Source organism: Aedes albopictus, chromosome 3 (genome assembly GCF_035046485.1).
Source record: "Aedes albopictus strain Foshan chromosome 3, AalbF5, whole genome shotgun sequence".
Lineage (NCBI taxonomy): Eukaryota > Metazoa > Arthropoda > Insecta > Diptera > Culicidae > Aedes > Aedes albopictus.
The window spans coordinates 255135137-255155141 of NC_085138.1; the positions used below are offsets into that span (position 1 = coordinate 255135137).

At 44.4% G+C, this 20005-nt stretch overlaps 1 protein-coding gene across 1 annotated transcript in view; it reads left to right on the plus strand.

Annotated features, from left to right (window-relative positions):
• LOC134291892 (tyrosine-protein kinase receptor-like) overlaps nucleotides 1–20005 on the plus strand; it is a 117649-nt gene that overhangs the window by 74006 nt on the left and 23638 nt on the right. The window contains exon 3 of the mRNA XM_062860277.1: nucleotides 14215–14823. Within this exon, the coding sequence (XP_062716261.1) occupies nucleotides 14215–14823 (609 nt within the window). The remainder of the gene's footprint in view (nucleotides 1–14214; nucleotides 14824–20005) is intronic.

A 20005-nucleotide genomic window follows, 5' to 3' on the forward strand; every position in this document is an offset into this window, starting at 1 on the left:
AATAATCCGAGCCGAAGCTAAAGAATCATAACTACAAGAAAAGACATCAGGATCATCCGAAGATGTAATATCCACACATCCAGGGAAGTGTGTGCTGAATAAGCATTCCAGAACTTCCTCATCAGAGGAAGTCAGATCGCCATTTGGCAAACGAAGTTCGTTCACCCGGAAATCCTTAGATTTCGCAAGGATTTTGTTTAACCGACTGACTTCACTCAAGCTGGAAACATTTGTACAAAGGTTTTTCCAGCCGGATCGTTCAGCAGACCGGAGAGCTTTCCTGTAGGCCTTGCGAGCCGACCTGAAAGCCTCCGAACCAGCCGAACGTCGTCTGTTCCAACTCTTTCTACATTGTTTCCTGAGTTTCGCCAGATCAGAGTTCCACCAAGGGTTTCCTCTTGTGATCTTCACAGACCGTAGAGGGCATGCTTCTTCAAAAGCTTCCATGATGAAGGTCGTTGTAGTATCAACGGCATCATCTAAATCACTTGGAGTGTCAATGGATGGTGAATATCCATGAAATTTGGCTGCAACCAAATCAGTATAAAGATCCCAGTTTGTTGACCGAGGATTCCTGAAACGCAAAGTTTGCGAAGTAACATTTAAATGTTCAAAAAAGATATAGCGATGGTCAGATAAAGATTCTTCATCTGACACATGCCAATTGGTCAGCTCGTGACTAATTCTGCTAGAGCAAAGCGTTATATCTAACACTTCCTCTCTAGCAGATACCATGAAGGTTGGGCGGTTGCCTATGTTAAGTAATGCAAGATCTGTACTACTTAAGTACTCCATCAAACTGGAGCCTCTCAAGTTAATGTCTGAGCTGCCCCAGATGACATGGTGAGCATTAGCATCACTGCCAACAATTAGCGGAAGGCCTTTTGAAGTGCAGTATGCGATGACTTGTTTGAAAGCATCCGTAGGGGATGGTTCATCATGTGGTAAATACACAGAACAATAGACGTATTTCCTGTTGAGGTTTCCAACAGATACATCAATTGTGATAGCACATACATCTCTGGTGGTTAGTTCAGAGATGAGTGTAGCAACTATTGCGTTGTTGACAAGCACACAGGCTCGAGGCATGACACGCGAGTTTGCCATTTCATGTTTACTGAAAGTGGCAAACACCGGGTTCACAAGGTTTCCTAGATAGAAATTTCCCTTACGAAAGTAAGGTTCTTGTACCAAGGCCACTTGGGCTGTACCATTTTGCATAAGTCTGCAAAGATTGATCGTTGCTGTTCTTTTATGCTGAAGATTGATCTGAGCTATCCTAACCGTAGCCACTACCCAAACTAGGTAAGATTAAACTCTTCGCAACAGCAGCACAACAAAGAACAGCAACAATAAAACCAAATCGGTATCGATTGGAAAACGCCAAAGGCGAGGATACACAGAATACACTGTGTAAATCGCATAATGCGAAACCATATAGGTGAAAATTTAAGCTAATTAACAACATCTTCATAATCCCGCCCTTATTTAGCCTCAAGTGAGACTAAAGAAGGGCAGCTGATTGTCTCGGAGAAACACAAGGTCCACTGTACCATTGCTCCGGTTAGCGCAGTAAGGGCTACATACTGTGGAGGGCGCCCTGGTACTCCACAGGCTCCGTTAGCGGTTAGGTTTTTATTAGACCCCCCTAGCCATTCATTCCTAGGCACGGTAAGCATAAAGCCGCATCACACCATGAATTAGGGGTCACCTGTTGGTGGATTCTTACCACCGGAACAGGCGGTCCGTAGTGTTATTCTTAGCCAATTGAGACAATCGCTACCGACACTACACAGCTATCTAGGCTGATCGAGAAAAGAAGTTAATATTGATGATCAACTTCATACGGACTCGAACAGCCGATTCAAAATCGAACCAATTTTCTTCGATTTATTGTATTTTTTATATTCATCATAAAAACAATCTTAAAAAAGTTCCTGAAAGCCTGGAATGGTCACTTACACCCCTTTGCATCTGGGCCCCTCATTTGTATGTCTCGTAAGATTTCTCTTCTTTTGGATATCCCCCTAAACACTCCAGGTTCCGTTGCTATATTACCATCATATGACTTTACTACGTATTAGATATGGGCGAATCGTTCGCGAACGGCTCAAAAGAACGAGTTCTAAGGAAAGGATGACTGACTGAACTGTCGTTGGTTTGAAAAGAATGGTAGTTTTCCGTTCTCTATAAAACGAGAAAACTGAATGTCCCTCTGCTATTCCAAAGAATTAAGTTATGTTTCTTATATATTTGTGGAGTAAAGTTCAAGAAACATAAAATGGTTTCTGTGATCACGAAAATAACATGTAAAATAACTTGGCTTGACTACCCAGTAGCGTGGGACACAAAAAGACATATTACTCCTGTACACTTTTTGATTTCTGTTGGAAATTTTACGAGGAACAAACCCTCTGAAGATCGCAAAGCGATCTTAGGCATGTGGAAAAAGCTATTGACTGAAAACCGAATGACATGCCAACGCTGTTTAACATGTAAGGAATAACAATAAATAATAAAATCTCGTCATTTCATCGTTCGGGTAAGGCTTAATAACTTTTTCTACGAATGTCGCATCGCTTTGCGGTCTTCGGAGGTCTGATTCCTCGTAAAGTTATCTACAGAAATCATTCAACGACTTATTTTTAGGGATCAATGGGTGACCTCAAGCGATTTTTCTTTGAATAAGTAAATTTTCCCCATTGTAAATCGTATGAAAAACTACCCAGACAACCAATTTGCACGTATAATGAAGTTTATGTTCAGGTTATACGTACGTTTATGCGTTAAAGTTACATCGCATAAGATGCAGTAAAAGTGCCTTATGCGTACAAAAGTGGAGGCGCTATACGTGCATTGACGAAAAAATAATGACGCTATATGACTTGAACCGATATCTTATGCGATGCACGGTATGCACTATTGCGACGTAATATAGCATCTTATGCGACTTCAAAATATTCGAAATAAAAAAAATCTTGTCTCCTAAGTATCGAACTAATAACCTTTAGATTATCGAGCCGTACTTCACACTTAACACAAAACACTACTTATGAAACTTACTGATTAATTGTCATGACATTCTAACTCACCTCAGTGCTTGTTGGAATGTACTTGGTTTCCGTGCGCTGTACGTGGTCGGCAGGCTATCTGGAGATCAAAATGATGTAGCATGAATTCTCGCACAGTTACCACTACTCTTCTCTTGCTAGCACCACCTATTGTTAATCATCAGGTCAACAAAACAAAAATGATGACTTTGTAACTTGTTTTGTAACCACTTTCTTTCACTTTCTTGTAGCTTTTTGGCACTCCAACAGCACCTCTTTCATTGTTATCACATATCACATCGCAATATGCCAACTTTAACGATTCTAGCTTATGCGAGTTTGTATGTATATTTGAACGAGTTTATTTTCACTTTTATGCGATTTAGTTTGTACACCAATGCGAGTTAAACTGACATGTTAAGAAAAGTATCAAGCGAAGTCGTATAATCATCGCAGTACGCAATTATGCGAATTCAATTGACACTTTGCGAGTTCACTCGAACGCTTCTGCGAATAAGCAAAGTTCGTCGCAAGAAAACATCGGAATATCGTCTACTACGATGTAGTCATACATTATAAAAATTAATTTGCACTCTTATATGTTATTACCAGATACATCGCAGTAAGTTCAAAAAATAACATCATATGCGATGAGAATTGTCCCTCAGCCGTACATATATGCGATAGTGACTTAAAATAGTACTATATACGATGTACAGCGTGCATCCTTATGCGCCCCTGGTAAAAATGGCGGACGCTAAAACATAGTTTTTGCAATTACGTTGCAAAATAGTACACTTTTCACACGCGAGGAAGAAACTGAAATAGCCTATTTTTCGACACTAAAATGAGTGTGCCGAAAAGTACTACTTTTCGCCCGAAACGGTGTAGATACTGTCGGATGCAACCATGACCTGTAAGGACCTGTGGCAGGTGGAATGTAACTTCCCCATGGCGCCTATTAATCCAACTATCTACCCTCGCTATCAACCTATGGGTCCACCTTTCTTTGGTGGAACTGTCCCACGCGCGCTGCCATTTGACCATAGAGGCCATCCTGGCAGTCCTGCGTATGTCTCTTGTGCCGCGCATTTCGAAGCACTCCATGTCCTCACTGATAAGAATGCTGATACCAGTATTGACACAGAGAGCGTCGTGTGACACGATACGGTACGCGCTCGCAACCCGCAGGCACATAAGCCTGTAAGTACTTTCCAGCTTCCGTCGGTAGCATTTAGTACTTAGCGCGGTGCCCCACGCCGGGCCGCCATACCTAAGTATGGACGTAGTAACACTAGCCAGAAGCTTGCGCTTACTGGTGTACACCGCAGAGTTATTGGACATCATCCGGGACAGTGCCGCAATAGCTGTGGAGGCTCTTTTACAGGCATAATCGACGTGGCTACCGAAGGTAAGCTTATCGTCGATCATCACGCCCAAGTGTTTGACAGAGCGCTTTGACATGATAGTGCACTCACCTACACTGATCTCCGTCTGTTGCGCCGACTGCATGTTGTTAACAACCGTCACCTCTGTCTTGTGGTGAGCCACCTCCAGTTTCCTGGACCGCATCCACGCCTTCACAACCTTGATCGAGTGGTTGGTAGTCAACTTTACCTCCTCGATCGTTTCACCGTAGACTTCGAGCGTAATGTCGTCGGCAAATCCGACAATCACCACTCCCACTGGGTACTCTAACCTCAACACCTGGTCGTACATGACATTCCATAACACCGGACCCAGGATGGAACCTTGCGGGACTCCTGAGGCTATGTGAAAGCACTTCCGACCCACCTCCGAGTCGTAAACTAGTACGCGATTCTGAAAGTAGCTTCCGAGAATCTTGTACAAGTACTCCGGTATCCCCAGACGCAAGTGCGCATCGGCAATAGGAGCCCAGCTAGCGCTATTAAATGCATTCCTTACATCCAGAGTCACTACCCCGCAGAAGCGAATTCCCCTCCTCTTAGGCTTACCCGCCGTGTCAATCAAGCATATTGGTCTATATGCCGACGGGTCTCCGGGTGGTTTCCTCGCCTTTGGCAATAGTACCAGGCTTTGCCTCTTCCAAGCTTCTGGGAAAACTCCCTCGTCCAGGCATTTCTGCATAGCAGACCTGAACATCTCGGGAGCCTCTGCAATAGCTACTTTTAAGGCCAGGTTCGGAACTCCGTCCTGACCTGGGGCCTTACCTACGCTAAGGGACTTAGCTATCCCCGCAAGTTCCACATCGGTGACCCTCTCCTCATCGCCAGCCCCAGTTCTCGGCTGTCATACGAAAGGAGTGCGTATTGGCACTCTGACAGAGACCCTCGAAGCAGGCCTTTTTGCTTGCTCTTATCTCGGTCTTGAGCGCGGCTTTTGCAGCGGCGAACACCACCCGCCGTTCGTTTCGCTCTTCCTCTGATCGTGCTCGCTGCATCCGCCGCCTAGCCCGTAGGCAGGCGCGGCGCAGGTCCGCAATCGCGTCGGTCCACCAGTAAGCCGGTCGCCTCCCATTTCTAGGGTGGACTCGCCTAGGCATGGTCGCATCACACGCACGTGAGAGCACCGCTACCAGCTCGTCGCCGTCTAAACAGATTATGTTTCGCTCACGGCGGAGCGCTTCCCTAAATACTTCTTCGTCGAAGTATGATGTCTTCCACCTACAGTATGCGGCAGGAAAAAATGCGAAAGTGTTTTTTAACTTCAAACCTCATATTCGTCCATTTGACATTAACCAATCTATGTTTCAACGTTCCATGATCTATAATAGGCTAGTTTTCTGAAAAGTTAATTAAAAAATTTCCCATTTTGATCACTAACCTTTACAGGGCGGCGCCTGAAGATGAAGACAACCAGAATTTTCAAACCGCAGAAAATCACACAGCTCGCTAAATTTCGCATCTGATAAAACAAAATTTTTGATTTCCTCTACAATATCATCAAATATATGTACTTATTTCATCTGGTATGTGAAACTACATGGCTCTGGATCAGTGTGGTCTGGTTGTTCATCGAATTTGAGCTAATTTTGTTACTGTTATATTCATTTTGTTTAATAACCATTGGGCGCGCAGTTTATTGATATCCGCTTATTAGGCCTACATCATCACATGTTAAACATCAAATATGTTCATTTTTATTTTTCATTGCTAGAATATAGACATTGACTGATACACTGTCATGAAAAAATAGTTATATATATCCTATATTTAGCGTGTAATATTGCCTTGAACTTTTCGCATTTTTTCCTGCCGCACCCTGTACGAGGGCTTGGCCTTGGCCTAGCCGCCTCTTCTTCTATCCGCTGTCTGCTGTTGTTGTATTCGATACTGTAGCGAACCACCAGGTGGTCGCTGTAAGTGTAGCCATCATCTACTCTTCAGTTCGAACTACTTGTTAGGCCAGGACTACAAAAGGTCACGTCAGTAATTGACTCCACTCCGTTTCGACTATAGGTACTCTTGGTACCGACGTTAGCCAAGTCGACATCTAAGATGGCCAGTGTTTCTAGCAGGATCTGACCCCGCTGGTTCGTGAAACGGCTTCCCCATTCCACAGCCCAGGCATTGAAGTCACCCGCTATTACCACCGGCCTTCGCCCTGTTAGCACGGTCGTTAGGCGGTCCAGCATTTGCGTGAACCGCTCGATCGGCCACCGCGGAGGCGCATAACAGCTACAGAAGAAGACCCCGTTTACTTCGGCGACCACGAAGCCCTCATAGGTAGTAGACACCAACTCCTGCACGGGGTATTTACCCGTCGTCCATATCGCCGCCATTTTCCTGGTCCCATCCGAGACCCAGTTGCCGGCGGGTACTCGGTATGGGTCCGAAATGATGGCGATATCCGTCTCCCACTCAGAAACTGCCTGACAAAGCAGTTGCTGAGCCGCATCACAGTGGTTCAGGTTCAACTGCGTTACCTGCACTGTGATTTGTTGTTCACTGCAGCTTTCTTGAAGGCCGGGCACCTTGGACCACCCGTTGGATGTCTGTTGTTCGAGGATTTCCCGGTACAGATCATACAGATGGGTGGACTCGTGCAGCTTTGGGCCTTGTGACCTTCAGCGCCGCATCGCCGACACAGTTTGCGCCTGTCGGGGCCTTTGCAGTCCCACGACTTGTGTCCTGGTTCCAGACACCTAAAGCAAACCTCTGGTGGCTCGTGGAATGTCAACAGACATACGCACCAGCCCACCTTAACCGCCCTACTTTAACGGACTTTTTAACGTCCGCCACAGGTAGCTGAACCGGAGCTATCTGTATCCCTGCTGGCCCCTTCCGCAGCCTGACGGCTTTGGCGGCCACCTGAACATCGCACTGTTGCCGCAGTGCCGTGACGAGCTCTCCCGCTTCGGTGATCTCGTCTAGGTCTTTGACCTTCAGAGTCGCCTCATGCGTAAGAGCCCTCACCTCCACTCCATCACCAAGGACCTCTTCTGCCAGCCTCTTGTAGGCGGCGCCCTTGTGATCTTTCTCGCGCTTAAGCTCCAGGATCATTTCGCCAGGATCACCCTTAAGAGTGCTGAAAAGTACCACTTTTCGTTAGCACACACTTTTAGTACCACTTTTTAGTACCACTTTTTAGTATCACTTTTGTCAAGCCTCCGTAGAAAGTTCTAGATTTTTAGGGAGCGTTACACTGGGGACGGTTTCTACTGCTACTACTATGTCCATAAGGCTCCTAAAGGAGCTGGTCTCGTTTACGGACTCCCAGGAAATTCAAACTATTTCACGAAAGTTTGTGACAACACTTACCAATGGCTGCCCGAAAATATATGACAGCTAACTGTGGCACAGCCTACCTGATTGAAAAACGGGCTTCAGTGCGACATGGGTGCTCACACGTGGTATCCCTTGAAACATGGTTGTGCAGCTAGAAATGATCAAACTCAAATGGATTTTTCATAATTGCAAAAAAATTGTATGTAACTCGTTGCAAAACTCGATTTTTTCAGCACTCGTCATAATTATCCAACTCGGCAAGCCTCGTTGGATAAACGTATGGCTCGTGCTGAAAAACTCATCATTTTGCAATTTGTTGCATAAATAACTTTTCTTCGATCGATCTGAAATTTTGTACAGTTGATATGGGACCGAAAAGGAATTCAAAAAGTATACAGGAGTTGGAGTTTTCCCATTTTTTATATTTCCCCATATAAACCGTGTACCAGGCTACTACCCAGGTAACCAATAACACACACAGTGGAACAAAAATTAGCTATCCGACGGATTTTGGGCCGTGGAATCCGAATCTCGGCTCAGATTTGCTCCAGAGCGTCACAATTTTGAGCTATACCTCAATTTATAGGGTAAAATATGCGATTTTGGGCTTTTTTTACTGCAAGCCCAAAATCATGGTTAACTACGGTCACTCTTACCGTAATAGGTCGGCCGGGGACCGACCCGTCGAGAGTCCAATGGCACACTAATTATCATACCAATAAGTGATTGGGAGACGGTGCCCGAAGCTCATGACAATTAAAAATAATTTCCTCTTTCGCTTTGACATACACATGTGCACAACAGTGTATGTGTTCGGTGTTCACCGATTCCCATCCGAAGGAGGTTTGGATTGGGAAAAGAAGCTAACCATGTGCAACTGTGGAATCTCGTTCAGTTCTACGCTTGGATCTACGCCTACTGGCGACGGAGATAGTCGTGTGACTCCGTACCTTGCAGGAATAGAAACGCCCGTTTAGCGATATGAGAGTCGTGAGTTCGAGTCTCACCGGAGTACGTGTATTCCTTTTCATAATTCAAATCCCAATTTGTTCATCGTGCACATGTTTCTGTTGTACACATGGATGTCAAAGCATTTTCAACAGTGCACATAAGACACGATAGCATAAGAAACAGCCATGGGCTTCATTTGGAAAACATCTGTTCTCCCATTGATTTGGCTCATGAGCGTGAGCTTGAGCATGAGCATTGGTCACCGTACACTTCGTAGTTGGCACTCCGTGATTGACCTGAGTTAGCGAAATTAAACAGAGAACCAATAGGCTTGAGGCTTGAAATTTGCCACCATCCTCAATGTACACGTTTCGAGAACTCAAACTTATTGGGTCAATAACAGTGCTGGCCACGTCCTTACGGTTACCGGGGAGGGAAAGGAATGTTAGTTCGACAACCGTTGCTACTAGAGGTTGTATGTACTACTGAACCCTCCACAATTGTCACAGGAAGGAGTTTTGTTTGCAGGGAGGGATTTGGTAGTTACATAGATCAAGGGTACACTTTGGTAAGTGATGTGATTCATGCAACCGTACAGTATACACACAAATGTGTTACCTCACAATTTGGAAGAATGGTGAGACCATTAAAATTTATGGAATGAACAAGATTTTGCGTCTCCTCGCAATTAGGAGGACTGGTGAACCAATATGCTACTTGCCTTGAAATCGATATATTAAAACAAAACATTGTGCCGACAGTAGCAGTGACGAACCGCACAAACCTAGGCAAAATACTGACACATAAATACGGATCAAATCAGTGTGACCAGCACCGTAAGGTGGCGTACTGCACAAAAATACAGAAGAATTTAATTAAAATTAAACAAAATTAATGAAAAATTTGGCTGACACTTGAAGTGACGAACTTTGCAGATCTTGTTGAGTAAATTTATGAAGGATGATTTTAAACCAAAAGATATATAAAAAATGAACATTCATGCGTGAATTGGTTTTGTTTTCGTACGAGACAATACCGAACGCGATCGATTATGCGATACTCACCCCTTACAGGAGCGATGTATGTACGGAAAAGAACAACAGGATATTGCATTTTTTTTATCCACTTAGACTTCAGTGCAATAAATTTCGTCGTTCTCCGATTTCGCTGTCGGTTTCGTTGTCGCTCTCTGTTGCTGCTTATTAGCAATTGGGTTGTTTAATGAATAAAATATTGCTAATTTCTATAGCCTAATCGAAAGAGCTCATTTTTCTGAGAATAACGTGATTTTATTGGATTCCAACACCTTTGTTTTGATGGTCAAATTAACAAAACAGGTTTTATTTTCGTGGATAGAATGACAGTTTAACCGATAGAATGACAGTTCGACCCGAACAAAAAAAATTCCCCATACAAACTTTAAATGCATTTTAAAAATAGTTCACGGGCAGATTTCACCAGCAGTCTCAATGTTTACCATTTTCTCTCATTGTTCTCGGTCGACCAGCTGATCATGTTTACACAACAAAATCAGCTGGACATCCGATGTTTACTTTCATCCTTATTGTTCGGCAACCACCAGTTGATATTGTTTTCACAACAAACCACGCTGATTTCGCCTGAATCTTGGGTAGGAAGCGAAAAGCTGTCGGAGATGACAGAAAAGTACGATTTCGGGGCGATTTCAATTTCGTCAATTATATCGATTTAGATCGTAGCAGGCTGAATACCGCACTATGGCCAAAACTCCGGGCTGGCCAAAACTGAAGCTTCTACCCTATAACTTTTTATTTTTAATCATGCCATGAAGACTGTTGCGCTATTGTTTGTTTCACGCGGAAAGCAAACAATGGACCATCCACGTCAGATGATCGGTCAATTTTCTTCTCAAAACGTATTCTAGACTGCAAAAAAAGTTCAGCGTCGTTACTTGAAGTGACGGACTATACAAAGTGTGCTTTATATGCTTAGTCTGGCTTAGCAGTCCACATGATGGAGGAAGGACATGTGTTCGACTTCAACAAAACACGAATTCTGGATCGCATACAGGACCAGGCGACCAGATGTATTGCAGAGGTATTCCACATAAAGAAGCGAGGAGAAGCACACACGGTGAACCTACAGCGTGAGTGTGGGAATTTCAATTCAACCTACAACGGTCTATTGGCGCAACTGAGAAAGCAACAATGAGAAATGACGTCAACCATGAGCTAGGATAGGATAAGACAACTAGTCAGCCCAAAAGAGACCAATTTGGGGACCAGTAATCTTAGCAACGCGGAAAAACAAGACAGCAAGCTATGAAATTAGACAGAGAAGTTGCAGGTGTCACATCCTATCCTAGACCATGAGAGGAGACGACGACGAAAGAGAGAAACTGTAACGTAGACTAGGGGGGTAGTGGGATATATATAGAGAAAATTGACCAAAAGAAAAAATAGTATTAATCGTCTGACGTAATTGTGAAGTAAATCAGCTGAATGTAAGTGTTATTTGTTGAATGGTCTGTTTGTATGTGAATAATGTTTGTAACAAATAAATGTTTTTTAGGCGTCTGATGATGGTCGAAGAGTAGTAGACCGAAACGCGTTACGCAAATAATGCTGTTTGTTGATGATTTCACCGAAAATAGCCAATCTAACTAAGCATATAAAGTATCGCGGTGATCAAACCAAGTCAGAAAGTGTGCTTTAGAGAATACAAAAAACAAAGAGTCTACGACTGTCTTAGTCATGTTATTTTACAACGAACATTCACAATAAAATAATAGCATGAAACGAGCTCACCCATTTATGTGTCTCCATCGCTGGTTGTCTGTGTATCTCGACGTCGAGCAAAGCATAAAAACAAGCGCGCACTAATTTGGATCATTAGCTGCAAAGCTACCGCACAACTCTGATCTTTGGCTTCCACACGACTGAACCACCCCAACGGAACTAATTTCGTCTCTAACGCATGCCAAAACTAGCTGTATATGTAATGTATCCTAACATTTGCACCTACGCGAGTGCTTTCCACAGACCGACGACACGGTGCCGAACCGAAAAAAGCGGCATTTTTCTGCTGACTGGCATCGCCACCTTGAACACACTGAACTCTGTTCTCCCATTGATTTGACTCATTAGTACAAACTGATAGACGTCTGAGTGATAGACTCCTACAGTCGTGACACATGAATTGAAAAGTTAAAATGTGCTGTAATTTTAGCAGCACTTATCTTTCATGGCTGTAAAGCAGCAGTTGTGATGCTTGTTAATCAAAATATATCGTGCATTTTAAATGCTACACACTGCCCCCATTCGCATAACAGTCCCATGTGAATAGGAAACCCAGCATACATGGGACTGTTATGCGAATAGGGGCAGCACAACATGTGTTAGATTTTAAGTGGCATTCAAATAGCTAATAAAGTGCAATCTAGCAGTCGGACTGCTGTGATACGGCAGCAGGCAGATATAATGCTTTAAAAATGCATTATATCTGCCTGCTGCCGTATCACAGCTGAAATATAGCTTATTTAAATGCATATTGGTTACTGAATAGTAAGACTGTACTATTTTGATAACCTAAGTACTAATTATCAGTGCCTAAAAAAATCAGCGCAATGATGTTCAAACAGTGCGAAAACGCACACAAATAAACGAATGCAGTCTCCCACCAACATGACACAGAGAATGAACATGACAAAGAGAAAGCAAGAAAATGAGAGCGACGCCTCGTAGTGTAATCAACTGTAGCTGAAGTTCTGTTTTGATCTTCAGTCCGAGCGCGGTTAATATGAATATGAATATGATTTTTTTAAATTTGGAAATGACTTTTTGTGATTTTAGGCTATTTAAGGCACGCAAATGTGGATATGTTGCCCTAATTCTAGTAATTATGCTTGCTTTTAGTGAATAGTATGCACCAGCAGCACTTTTTGCTTTTAAATCGTGCTTAAACCAGAAAATATCAATTGGGTTTTTAAATTAAGAAAAATGTATTAATTTTATGATTTTATACGAAAGAGCACCTTTTTCTGAGTCACTATGATTTTTTCCGATTTTTAGAACATTGTTTTGGTACCTAAAATCAATTTATAAGAGATTTTTTGAAATCACCTTTTGACAGCTGGGCAACTGTTTGACAGCTCCGCCCAGTACAAAGTGCGACGAGGGGTGATTCGACAAATCGCTCCCATACAAACTTCAAATTGATTTTTAAATAGGTTTCTGGACTCCAAAATTCATGAAAATTTGGATTTCGGCTTAGTTAGACATGTAGATTCAGAATATCGAATTATCTCAACACCGTTAAAGAAGCCAATTGAAGATGAATATGCTGACTTTTGTCGAATTCGTTTTTGATTCAGTTCCAACCTGGGTTGGAACTGGATGAGATCACAGTTTCAACCCCAACCCGACTTCGGTTTCGCTTGTACTAAAGTTTGTTTGAGTTTGTTTGACGTTTGTTTGTTTACACATTTTCCGCCAATCCAGTTCCAACCCAGGTTCAAAAACGAATTCGACATTTGAATATCAGTCCGTGGTAAAAATTCAGCAGACAGCGAGGTAATGAATTTTTCATCGCTTGAACTTCAGAGAGTGGCGCAGGGGTTATCGAGGCGATAATCAAAACAAAAACAAATCTAAGACGCATGAGCCTCTGGGCGTCGGTTGAGATGACTGTAATTTGATAAATTAAGACACTGCTAATTATACATTACATTCACAAAATAGCGTTAAAAAACAACTGAACAGTAAAACGGTTCACAAGAACTAGTTCTTTCTAAACAACTGTTCAATAGAGAACGGTTTTCCTAAAAGAACTTGTTCTACGAATATGGTATTGGCACTGAATGGTTCTCCCTCATAACAAGCTTACTTCAACTGATTCTGCATAAAATGAGGTGTTAATATCCATATCCAACGAAGAATACGAAGCTTTTCATCTTCTTGGCGTAACGCTCTTACTGGGACAAAGCCTACTTCCCAGTTTAATAAGCACAGCAGTTAACTGAGTACTTTATCTGACAATGACTATTTTGCATTTGTACATCGTGTGGCAGGCACGAAGATAATAATACAAGGAAATCTTGTTCCTGCACCAACAGGAAATCGAACTCGTTACTTTGCAGGATACTCGCACGGCTATCTAGGCCTGAAAAACGAACTCGCAACAGGTAATTTAGAATTTCAATTATCGGAATAAACCGATCCAAAATTACCTAACGAACCCTTGAAGAAAACCTTAGAAGAAATTTTTGAGGATTCAGATGTAGCTGTGAGAACACACATCTCTCGTGTAGAACGTTGGACACGGATTTCAAATGAACTGGAGGTTCTTTCATGATTTTGACTATTTCGGTAGGAAGATAACGAATTAGGGAAAGTATTCCAAGAGAGAACGATTGAAAAATGTGATACTGCATACCTACCTGTGGGATACAAAGTAACGAACATATAGTAGTAAATAGATAACTATTATTTGACATTTCTAATAATTATTTCATTTGCTCTTTGCAGCACTATCCTCACCAACAGCCGACTGCCCTTGAAATCGATAACATGCTCGGAGTGATGTGCAACTTCGAAACCGAGTGCGCATGGAAGGCGGACGAAGCAAACCCGAACAGCTTCCAGGTGGTAACCGGAGCAAACCTTACGGCATCCAATCGAACTGGCATGATGCCGGGTCCAAGCTCGGACATCCTCGGCGATGCCAATGGGCATTTCCTGCATCTGAGGTTGACGTCAAATAGCACCCAGCACATACTGACCTCGCCGATGTTCGGTGCCACCCGGGAACACTGCTATCTGGAGATGATGACCCACCAGAGTTCTATGGGCCATGGAACGTTGCGGATAGTGATCGAGACCAGCGGGAACCAGGATCCGTCCTGGGTGCCGGCGGAAGTGTTTGGAAATGATTTGCGCAAGTGGCAGCGGACAACGTTTCGGATCGATCGGATATCGAAGGATTTTCAGATTCTGTTCGAGGTGGTGCCCAATCGACTCGGTGGACGAGCGAGAGGGCATGTCAGTATCGACAATTTGAAACTGGTTAACTGTTTTCCGGATGCGTTGAGCACGAAGAATTGCAGTGAATCCCAAGTGCAGTGCACATCACGAAAGGTGAGTTTATGGATGAATGGAACTTTTGATTAAATTAACATACATCTCGTATAGGGGATTAGGGGCATAATGGACACCCGGGGCGAAATGGACACCCCTGTTTTCTTCCAAACCATGGAATTTAAATTTAAATATTTAATGCAGACGTGTGAAGGAACGAGTCATCGTTTTGTTTTTTAAAGATATTATGTACATATAACCGTTCAAAATAACGGAAATATAAATGAAATTCCAATAAAAGCACTGATAAATTTATCCTGAACGCGATAAACTGCGCGATCCAAAAGGTCGACAGGAGTGAGAATTCGATGTTTGTCCCATACTACACAGTAAAACCGCTCAGCACTAAAATGTGTAAGCCCTACTCATAAGTGCATAATTTCCAGACCACACAAAAATGTGTTGCAGTTACACATTTTCAAAAACAGCTCGTATACTCGTCTAGATGCGAAATGTCGAAATTTTTTTTGTTTTCCAAGGTCACTAGTAAACCTAGCTAGATTGCTGTACAAAAATTTTTGCGAATTTAACGATTTTGCGGACACAGGAGCTGATTTTGTGAATGTGCAAGGGTTACACATTTTTGGTGTAGTCTGGAAATTATGCACTTTTGTGCTGAGCGGCGTTAGCGTGTAGTACTCATTTGCTTAGGGTGTCCATTATGCCCCTAATCCACCTAGGGTCCTAGGTTCTGGTCAACTACTCATAGTACAAAACGCCACTCATTGATGTAGGTAGTATAAACCAGCGCACTTTTTGCATACAGCGAGTACCGTTTCATGCATGATCTGGAAAGCCTTCTTTTTTTTCCTTCTAAACCATACTCTCTCCTCGTACCCACTAAACACATTCCTATGGTCGCCAAACCCTACGTCTCTCCGGAACCACCAAAAAGGTATTGCTTCAGAGAGGGGCTAGTGCACATTGCCCCCTCAAGGTTAGCTGCGTAGCCGAGCAGCAACGAACATCGATGACTCGCTCTGGAGAGTCCATCACGGTAACATGCTGGCGCTTAACTAGTTTCCCGAGTGGTTTTCGCCACTCCCTTTGTCCTCTGAAGGCGGGCAGGGTCAACCCCGCCCGCGCCCAACTGCTTTGCAGACATCAAGAACTGATGCCCTCGTGCAACCCGTTCTGACCTGCTGAAGGCAAGGGTATCACTACCCTTCAGGCCCTATCAGCTGCTCCAGAAGGTTGCTGACAGCAGGGTCTCCACCTGCCCCGACCCTTGCCGGGGACCCCTTTCCAACCGCGGGCTCGGATCCAACCCAGTAGACCGACGCCACGACAGCACCGCTACCGGGACTTCCTCTCCGCGGCCACTTAATCGATGTAAGGGTCGATCTCGATCGCAGGGCACCGGTATGACCTACGAAGCCGACTCCGAACCCCTGGACCACCTCTTGTACTGCATCTGGATTAGCCCTTCTCCTAGCCCACGCGCCACTTCCTCTGTTGCTCCCAGACGATATGGGTGATAGCCGTTGAAACGGCGTTCCAGCCAAACTCATCCCTACACATCCTCTGGACCAAGTTGTCCGGAGTTGAGTCCTCCCTGCATGTGACAAGCATGCGGTCACGCATTGTGCGAAAACGTGGGCACACGAACAAAACGTGTTCCGCCGTTTCCTCTAAACCATTGCACACTGGGCATTCGGGAGAATCCGCATGCCCGAAACGGTGTAGATACTGTCCGAAGCAACCATGACCTGAAAGGACCTGTATCAGGTGGAATGTAACTTCCCCATGGCGCCTATCAATCCAACTATCTACCCTCGCTATCAACCTATGGGTCCACCTTCCTTTGGTGGAACTGTCCCACGCGCGCTGCCATTTGACCATAGAGGCCATCCTGACAGTCCTGCGTATGCCTCTTGTGCCGCGCATCTCGAAGCACTTCATGTCCTCACTGATAAAAATGCTGATAGGCACCATACCAGTAATGACGCAGAGAGCGTCGTGTGACACGGTACGGTACGCGCTCGCAACCCGCAGGCACATAAGCCTGTAAGTACTTTCCAGCTTCCGTCGGTAGCATTCAGTACTTAGCGCGGAGCCCCACGCCGGGTCGCCATACCCAAGTATGGACGTAGCAACGCTAGCCAGAAGCTTGCGCTTACTGGCGTACACCGCAGAGCTATTAAACATCATCCGCGGCAGTGCCGCAATAGCTGTGGAGGCTCTTTTACAGGCATAATCGACGTGGCTACCGAAGGTAAGCTTATCGTCGATCATCATGCCCAAGTGTTTGACGGAGCGCTTTGACAGGATAGTGCACTCTCCTACACTGATCTCCGTCTGCTGATCCGACTTCAGGTTGTTAACAACCGTCACCTCTGTCTTGTGGTGAGCCAGCTCCAGTTTCCTGGATCGCATCCACGCCTCCACAACCTCGATCGAGTGGTTGGTAGTCAACTTTACCTCCTCGATCGTTTCACCGTAGACTTCGAGCGTAATGTCGTCGGCAAATCCGACAATCACCACTCCCACTGGGTACTCTAACCTCAACACCTCATGACATTCCATAACACCGGACCCAGGATGGAACCTTGCGGGACTCCTGAGGTTATGTGAAAGCACTTCCGACCCACCTCCGTGTCGTAGACTAGTACACGATTCTGAAAGTAACTTCCGAGAATCTTGTACAGGTACTCCGGTATCCCCAGACGCAAGAGCAAGAGCGCAAGAGCGCAAGAGCGCATCGGCAATAGCAGACCAGCTGGCGCTATTAAACGCATTTTTTTTTTTTTAGTTCGTTTATTTGTTAGGCTCATGCGTGCTTGGCACTTTACGGAGCCGAATTCCGTAATTGTAAGAAAGAAGTTTTATTTTACAATAGAATAATCTTATTAAACTAACTTTTTCTCGCCGTCTTCTTCGGGCGCAGCATCTCAGTAGAAGTTGATCCCGTCGCTGCAAATTCTTTCCTACGTTCATTTGCTTCATGCCGGACCACGGCCGCCTGGAACGCGTTTGAAATTTTTGCTAGACCAGTCATTACTCTTTCTTGTCTTTGCCGTTCTGCTTCTGCTTCCTCTTCTTTCCGTTGCATTTCCATTTTTCGTATTTCAACTGCTACGGTGTGCTCAATGACATCTTCAACCGTTTCCTCTTCAATAACACAGCGCAACATTTTTTTGTCTCAAGAGCAAACTTATGTGTCTCTGACAGATTTTGGGCCGCTGAATCCGAATCCGGGCTCAGATTTGCTCCAACACATCACAATTTTGAGCTAAACCTCAATTTACAGGGCAAAATATGCGATTTTGGGCTTTTTTGACTTCAAGCCATTAAGCATGGAAATATTTTTTTTTAGCAATCAAAAGGTTAATTGGTCAACTAACATCTAAATTAACGACTCATGCAAAATATTTTGTTTTACCTAATCAAATTTAATAGATTTAAGCATTTTATGTTAGTATGAAAACTTGCATGCAACTTTTGGAGGGTGACTTGTATGGGAAATTTCGTATAGAACATAAATCGCTTAAAACTATCAAATTCGATTTGGTAAAACGAAATATTTTGCATGCGTCGTTAATTTAGATGTTAATTGACCAATTAACCTTTTGATTGCTTGGAAAAAATATTTCCATGCTTAATAACTTGCAGTCAAAAAAGCCCAAAATCGCATATTTTGCCCTATAAATTGAGGTATAGCTCAAAATCGTGATGTGTTGGAGCAAATCTGAGCCCGGATTCGGATTCAGCGGCCCAAAATCTGTCAGAGACACATAAGGTTGCTCTTGAGACAGACCAAAAGTTAATTTTTGTTACGCTGTGTAATTTCCACTTCGTCGAACATCGCCGACGCCCCAGATTCAACGACTCCAGCATAAGAAACCGCTCCTCCTTTCTTCTTATTCTTGGTTTTCTTGATCGTCCGTTGTGGGCAAGCATCTTTATAGTGTCCTTCCAAGCCACACGAGAAACATTTGTCCTTAAGACCCTCGTAAAAAATCCGTGCTTTCCAGCCACTGATTTGCAGAGTTGGGGGAATCTCTTTTTCTATTTCTAGATACACTCCACGGATACCTGTGTGTAAGTGATCAAGGCCCAGTCCGACAGGAAATTTCTCCCGAATAACGCTTTCCACTTTGCCATAAGCACCGAATATCACCATTAAATCATTATCTAGCACCTCCGGGCAAGCCCGTGCACAAGGGGGGGGTTTTGGGTGTTAAACCCTCCCCATTACCGACGCTTCATACACTAGGCGCCCCTCCGCCTTTTGCCGAAATTGGGAAAAACCCCTCCCTTGGCGCCACTTCTGTGCACGGGCCTGCCTCCGGGGCGATGTCGAATACGCGCACGTAGGTACTGTTCCTGCCCGCAATGGATAAGCGTACATCCACGCTCAAGCGTACATCCATGATGGCTGTGGAGCACCGATGGGGAACTTAAATTGCACTGTGTTCGATATTGCTTCCATAGTAAGCAGTTGTTTGCACCAAACCGAACGTGTAAACCACACGGACAAAAGCCGTCCCGAACAAAAGGCTACTAATCGACTGCAAGCTATTGGGAGCAAACTGCTGCTGCGTCCGAAGCAGACCAACGTTGAGGAGAAACTGATTTTATTAAACGCATTCCTTACATCCAGAGTCACTACCGCGCAAAAGCGAATTCCCCTCCTCTTAGGCTCGAGTGCTTTCTCGGCGGTTTTTGTAACCGACAAGATAGCGTCTACGGTGGACCTCCCCTTCCGGAAACCGTACTGGTTACTCGAAAGGCCATTTTCGACCTCGGTGAACCGCAACATTCTAATGAGGATGATCTTTTCGAGCACCTTCCCCGTCGTGTCAATCAAGCATATTGGTCTATATGCCGACGGGTCTCCGGGTGGTTTCCGCGCCTTTGGCAATAGTACCAGACTCTGCCTCTTCCAAGCTTCTGAGAAAACTCTCTCGTCCAGGCATTTCTGCATAGCAGACCTGAACATCTCGGGAGCCTCTGCAATGGCTACTTTTAAGGCCAGGTTCGGAACTCCGTCCGGACTTGGGGCCTTACCTACGCTAAGGGACTTAGCTATCCCCGCAAGTTCCACATCGGTGACCCTCTCCTCATCGCCAGCCCCAGTCCCCGGCTGTCCTACGAAAGGAGGCCAAGGATTAGGATCATGACGCGGAAAGATCCCCTCCAACATCTCTGGAGATTGCTCTGTAGGAGCCATCACACCTCT